General features: G+C 35.2%; 1 protein-coding gene across 4 annotated transcripts in view; it reads right to left on the bottom strand.

Annotated features, from left to right (window-relative positions):
* Positions 1-702: 702 nt before the first annotated feature.
* Positions 703-7,314, bottom strand: part of MIER1 (MIER1 transcriptional regulator) — a 53,089-nt gene continuing 46,477 nt past the window's right edge. For all 4 annotated transcript variants that reach the window (XM_065874642.1, XM_065874649.1, XM_065874658.1 and 1 more), the window contains 2 exons: positions 3,776-3,915; positions 703-1,031 (listed from right to left, as the gene is read on the bottom strand). In XM_065874642.1, the coding sequence (XP_065730714.1) occupies positions 703-1,031; positions 3,776-3,915 (469 nt within the window). The remainder of the gene's footprint in view (positions 1,032-3,775; positions 3,916-7,314) is intronic.

Raw genomic sequence — 7,314 nt, 5'->3', positions numbered from 1 at the left:
TTCCTCTCATAAAAGTTTACCAACTGTACAAGTTAAGAAAATTATACAAGCTTTTGTATTAAGAAAGGACAGCTCAGTCAAGACATATGTACTGTAAAAATCTTCCAAAGGCTACAAAGAATCTGGAAAAATACAGAATGTATTTCTTAAGCCCAGATAAGAATATGGAAAGACATCATTGATGTCAACAATTTTACATATACAAACCTGACTTGGTTTATTTTTAAACTTCTATATATAAAAAAATCATGCTAGCATAACTTTCAGGATTCATAAGGGTTTCCTTAATAATGATAACTCAATTTGTATGGAGAAGAAAAATGTCATAAAAGACATTTCAAGAAACTCAGAAAAATTGGTGTTAATCAGAAATTTGAACTTGTTTTTTCCTTCTCTGCCATCAAACTAAGCAAAAAGTACCTTGTAGTGAAATTTTAGGATTAATACATCAAATGAGAAGGTACAGATATATCTTTCAAATTTACTAAACTATTTGTTATATATCCTTAAAAGGGCCTTCACAATTTTAAAGTAAAAAGTCTGCAAAAGGCAGAATTATGAAATCTTATTTACTAAAGTTAGGACAATTCAAAATTTTAACCAACTGCTTCAAGGAAGTCAACTTTTTAAGGTCACCCATCAACCCTGAAAACTTTAGTCACACCAGAATTTACTCCAAAGAAAGTAAAATAAGTCTAAAATTTAGTCATCTGTGTTTTCAAGTTCTTCAAATTTTCCATGTGAGACTGCATCTTGGAAAAATTCAGAAGAACCCGGACTTTCTTTTCCATTGCTGTTCACCCTTCGCCTTTTGGCAGGTCTCTCACTTTTTTCATCAAAATCACTTTCATTTCTTGCAGCCGTATGGGCAATTTTTGGGTCAGTGGTAAGGTTATCTGTTTCATAACCATTAGTATCCATATCTGTGTGAAGTGGTTTCTTACTTCCACCTGTTGGTCCATTAACATGTAACCCTTCAACTTTCACTTCTTCTTTGTTTAATGTTTCACCTGGTCCGTTAGATGACACCCCTAAGTTGAAAGAAACATGAATGAAACTGCTAATATTAAAAAGCTAAATTTGTAAACTATTATAACACAGCTATAAACAGCTGTAAAATAACTTTTTATCGAGCAAGTGAGGTATCAAATCTGTGTATACATAATGGTTTGAATTCTGGCTTTATTTACTTTAGTAGCTGTGTGACCTTAGGCATGTTATTTACACTCTCTTGTACCTCAGTTTCATCACATATACAATGAAGATAATAACAAATTTATAGGATTGCTGTGAAGATTAAATAAGTTAATAAATGTAAAGAATTAAGAACAGAATTTGGCATATATTAATAGCATGCTGGTATTATACGTGGCAAGAAATAAGCAATGGATCCAGCAGTCTAAATAAGGTGAGTTAAAGCAAAGATATGCATAAATTATTCAGATTTAGCAAAAAGGCCAAAACTTTCTAAAACCATGAAAAAATTATATTTTTTCTTTAGAAGTTTGAGTTTTCTAGTGCCGTATATAAAAAGCAGGATGACATGACGTTTTCATTCTTAATGTAAATCTACAGGTATTATGCTTTAAGGGTAAAGATCATATGCTATATTTATCTAAACGGATTTAAATAATCTGTCGTAATGTTAAATTAATTCTTGCACTGTCCAACGTACACTTGAAAATGCTAAAAGTAAACACAAATTCCTTCATAACAGATTGAGAAAAGAAAGTATAATTACTCTAATGAAGTGACAAAAGGTTAGAGTTGACTGCAAAATGGAGAAATTTTGCAAATACTTAATGTAAAATATAGAATGTGCCACTGGAGATAATTTAAATTTAATTTTCTGAAAAATATTCACTATAAAGAACGAGAGCCTCAAATACACATTTTGGTCAAATAAAATATACTATTTCCCCAGCTCAAAGGTGCACTCAAGTCATGTACGCTTATGGGATTATGCGCCATATGACAGTGAAGGAGTGATTTTGTCATAGTAAGCACAAGAAGCTTGGTGACACTCTCATTAGGTCAAAAAGCACTAGTAGATTTCAAGACATGAATTAAAGCCCCTTACAAAAAAAGACAGTTGGGTTGCAAAGTTCCTTCCTTTCCTTGAAAAACCTGGAAATCTTAATTGTACCTGATGTGAATGGCTTCTGGGCTGAGTAATTTGTAAGTAACTTATGAACACTCTTCCTTGGCTAACTGCATGTTATCATCAAATGGTTAAAAAACAAAGAAGGAAAAGAAAGGGAAACAATTTATTTGGTGTTATCAGCAAATAAGAAAAGACAGAAATACAGTAGTCCCTGGCATCTGTAGGGGATTGGTTCCAGGACCCCCTCGGATACCAAAACCCATAGATGCTCGTCCCTTATATAAATAAAACAGCATGAAAAATTCATATTACCCATGCACTTTCAATCATCTCTAGATTTCTTATAATACCTAATAAAGTGTAAATAGCTGTCAGCACAGAGCAAATTCAAGTTTCGCTTTGTGGAATTTTCTGGAATTTTTTCTTTCTTCAAATATTTTTGCTATGCAGTTGGTTGAATCTGCAGATGCGGAGCCCATCGATACAGAGGGCTGACTGTACTACCAATCGTCTGCCTCCCCGAGTTTCCACCCCTAGTCCCAAAGTCAGTCTCAGCTTCTTATTCAACTTCAGGATGGATGTGACTGGCATTAGAAATCATGTCAATGAACCTTCTTGAATCAGGAAACGGCTGGGCCCTAATATTTGTTTGGCTTGTTCTTAGAGGGGAAGTAGTGAGGGAATAGAGAGGGGTCATTAAATGAAGAAAGTATATTCACCACAGTAATATTAAATGCCAGTGTGAGAGCAAAGATCAGAACAAAGTTCAAATTCTTCACAGTATTCCTCTTCTAGTTTCTGTCAGGGGGAGGTTAGCTCTCCACTGGCCCTCCCCTAAAGCTGTTACATCAGAATGCAGGTGGGCAGAGCTTGTCTCTAATTCACCAGTTTCCTCCTAAAAAGGACTGGAGGATTTATTACTTTCTGCTTAGCAATGGTCTTACTTAAGACTATTTTAATTAAAGTAGAAATCAAGATAATTCTCTGACTAGGTCTTACTGATCAGCTCAGTGATCCTTGGTCCACTGTATATTTTAAACAAGAACACTATCTGAATCTCAAACATATTAGTATGCTTTTTGCTTCTCTTTTTCATGGACATAAAAATGAATGTTTCTGTACAATATTAATGCACAGGCTGACACCCGCTTTATCTTTACTCGTCCTTCAAGGTTATTATGTTATCAAGGAGGAAAATATTTTAAAAAGTGCCCTTGTTATCTGCTTCTTTTCATTTATATGCTTAAATCAGTTCCCTAATAAAGTGTTATAAGCTCTGAAAGTATTTCATAAATATCTGTGTATTTCTGATGTGAAATGGCTGGAGTTTCGGTCTAAGACTTAACAAGAATACTTATAGCTAGACATTCCAACCTGATAAGAAAACAGATGCTATTTTCTTAATTTCTTAAAAGAAATGGTCACTGTTGATAGTATACTTTATTATATGTGCTTTTTAGTGATATCCAATGGGAATTCTTTCCAACTGACTTGTACATATTCTGCGTGCTAGTATATATGTATGCTGATACTATGTTTCATCTGGTATTTACAATTATGACTTCAGTTCTGCTTTGGAAGTTTAAGAGACACCAAAACTGAATTTTCCAAGCTACTGAAAGAAAAGTGCCCGTCACTATGAAGAAATCTAAGTGTTCTTTGGTTGCTTACCATTTTGATTACTATTGCTTATAGTGCCATCTTCTTTCTCAGACTGGCTGTTACTACTGTTTGAGGCAGTTGGGGGAGGGGATGGTGCTCGACTAGAAGCAGCACTTTCACTTTCATCTAGAAGACGATCCATGTAATCCCTTAAAATTGAGTAAAATAATAAGACAATTATTTTCTTATATTAAAAACAGCTGAAAATTAAAGTTGACTGAAGTTAAATTTAGAAGGCTTTATTAGCAAATATATCCTAATTTTCACTTACATTTATTCCAGTGCCTCATCTATGACACCAATATCTGAACATTTAAATGGAAACGCTCCTTTTGGTTACATGTTTGTAGGAAAAATATGTAAGTCCTCTACACTAGCAAATTTTAGAGACCTATAGGAAGTTTTAAAACTTTAAAAACTGTAGGCAAGTGATCAGAGGGGCCCAACTAAAATCAGAAAATCTGTAAATGAAGAGACTGGGATGATGTCAATCAGGAGGAGTACAGAAGAATTTCTGAACAGACACAGGTTGGAACTGTAAAGCTCATAAAGACTATTGGATGGCTACGGCAATACCTGAAAGACAAATTAGGACCTAATAGTGAATTACCTTCCTGTTACCTTCTATATTACCTTTCTGCTAGAGCTAAGCTATAATAAGCTCACTAAGTTCCTGGGCTTATCTGCTAGCTGTATCTGCCCATATATTATTAGAGGTGAACTTACTTCCTTCCCTAAGTCATTCCTAACTGTATGGCATGGGAAGACATTTGTGGTAAGTGACATTGGGTTGAGGTTAGACGATCTGAACAAAATACTTTTCTCTCTCAGGTCTAGTGTCTTTACCTATAAAATGCATGTAACCATACATGACCTATCTACCACACAGGGCTGTTGTATAAGATATGTGTAGCGAAGTGTTTTATGAACTATGAAGTGCTATTAAGTCACTAGGATAAAGGTCAGCAAACTATGGCCTGTGGGCTGGCCACCTATTTTTGTGGACAGTATTTTACTGGAACACAGCCACATCCATTCACTTACACAGTGTCTATGGCTGCTTTTCACAACAATAGCAGAGCTAAGTAGTTGCAAGAGAACTTAACGCCTGCAAAAGCCTAAAACATTTACTCTCTAGCTCTTTACAGAAAAAGTCTGCCATCACCTGTGCTGGAATAGTTCCCTGAAAGCAGGGAGTTTAGTCTGCTTTATCACTGCACCACCAGTGCCTAAGTTGTGCACGGTGCAGAGAAGTGCAATAAAAACCAAAATACCTTATTTATTTTTAAATTCCCTCAATATGTATAACAAATAGAAAGGCAAATCTTATCTTTTAGAATTTTGTGAGCGGCTTAAGTAAGAATGTGGACAAGAAGGAAACCATGGAAGGGCTTTTGGGACTTTACTGAAAGTCTGTGGTAACAGTCTAGAACAGATTAGTAACTATAGTTTTAATCTCAAACTACGTGATCACGTTGTCATTTATATACAGGGACATACATTATAAATGTGTAGTTTATAATATAGGGATGTAGAATCTGACCTCAAGAAGCTTCCAACAGGTTAAGAGTACAAACTAACACATATCAAAGAAACATATATGACCACGAACTAATCAATTTAACATTCTAGGCCTTATTTTCCTCATCTATAAATGGAGAGAATGGTCTTTTAAGATCTCTTTGGCTTTATGTCATTCACCATTACAGAACAATCACACAGAAACAGAATGAGCATGATGAATGCAATGCCAAAGGGACTTCAGAAGCTAAAGCTAACAGAAACAGATGATGCATGAGGAATTGTTGGAAATAAATTTGGCATAGTGGGAATGGGTAATGGAGGATGTTAAAAGCCACGCAAAGGAAGCTAGAACTGACTAGATATCAAAATTATTTTAAATTTCTGAATATAACAATGATATTGTGAAAGACTTATTACTATTATTTCTTAAAGGTTAATGGCATCCAGAATGCTTAAGAAAGGAAGAGTCAGGTAGACCGTACAGAAGGCTGGAGTAGCATTCAAATAGTTCGAGTTATGCTGAGTTAATTTTTACTTTGAAAAAAATTATTTGCAAGGCTGTTACAGCAAAATCTTCAATTTGTATATGGCTACCAATTCTTCCAGGTAGGTAGTGAACAGACAGAACCCACAGTAGGATCTTTCAAAGGCCATTTATAGGCAGAAAAGTGGCAATGTGCTTCATTCTGGTGAACAAATGGAAGGTAACAATGTAACAGAAAAATGAGCAAATAACTTTCAGGATAATCTGCTCTTAACTATTGATTCTGACTAAGGAGGAAAATTTTAAAATTCAGTCCAATTTTTGTCTAAAGGCATTAACTTAATGTTTTGTGCGGTCACTTAAAGTGCAACTATTAATAGAGAAGGTCCTGGAAGCAAACTAGAAAAATATCTTCATGCCTACAGAAAACCACAATTTCTCCCCATCTGGAATATACAGTCTGGTCATGGCTTCTTACAGGAGATTTAACACAGTTAAAAGGGAGAAGCAGGAGTAAAAGAATTATAGTTTTCAGTTAAAAAAACAAAAAACTTTATAAAAGACCCCGGAGGGGATATAACTGAAGCCTACAAAAACACAGTATTCTTGTCTAGGGGGAAAAGCACTTCTTCACTTCCTACCATAACACCAGGGAACATGCTTGTTAACTCTTAAAGCCTGAGAAAAGAGAAGATACGGGATTACTTTTAACTGAGACTACTCCACCTACAGAATACTTAAACCTTAAGGAGAATCAAGGTTACAAATATAAATATCTTCAGAAAGTTTTCAGAAGCTACGGAGAGATTATCAGAAAAACTAAAATGTTTGGCAGCACATCCCTACCTAACCTGTTGAGCTTGACATCACAGAGGACCAACTAAGCCAGCCCACAACACTTCCCTTGGTGATGCTTTCTGAAAGAGAAAACTGGATGAACCATGGGTCTGACCCAGCATGGCAATTCTTATGTTCTTACTGCTGATGACGACAGATTGCCTGTAGTTCATGTGTGAACATTATTTCTGAAATGGGTGAAAAAAATGAAAGATGTTACTATTGCTTTTCCCTATAGAATAGCTTGAAAACTGACTATTTTAAGATATACTCTGAAGACTAGATAGCTGTATCTAGTTCTACATCACTGTGCCTCAACACTACCAATAAATACAAATTTAACTCTAAATTGATAACAGTAAGCAATTATATAAAATTTGGAATACTGTTATATATAAAATTCTACTCATTATGAGATTTGAACAAGGGAGAATGAGGCACAGAGTCCAATGTCTCATGACTTCCAGGAGCAATCATACCCATTTATTCCCTTTTAGGTAATTCTGCTTTGGATTTTAGAGTGTTTGATCCTCCAAGGAAGTGACCAGCAGAGACACCTGTAAATGAACATGACCAAGAAATAGTGCAGCCTAGGAGTTTGAAAAGCACAAGCAAATATGCATATAAGCACATCTTCCAAAGGCAGTTATTTGGCCAGGCTTAAGAACTTCAGTGGTGCATGGTGACCAAATGAAGTCACAAC

The sequence above is a fragment of the Phocoena phocoena genome, chromosome 1 (assembly GCF_963924675.1).
Source record: "Phocoena phocoena chromosome 1, mPhoPho1.1, whole genome shotgun sequence".
NCBI classification, from domain to species: domain Eukaryota; kingdom Metazoa; phylum Chordata; class Mammalia; order Artiodactyla; family Phocoenidae; genus Phocoena; species Phocoena phocoena.
The sequence above is the reverse complement of the archived record's forward strand: the minus strand, read 5'-3'. Positions and strand labels throughout refer to the sequence as shown.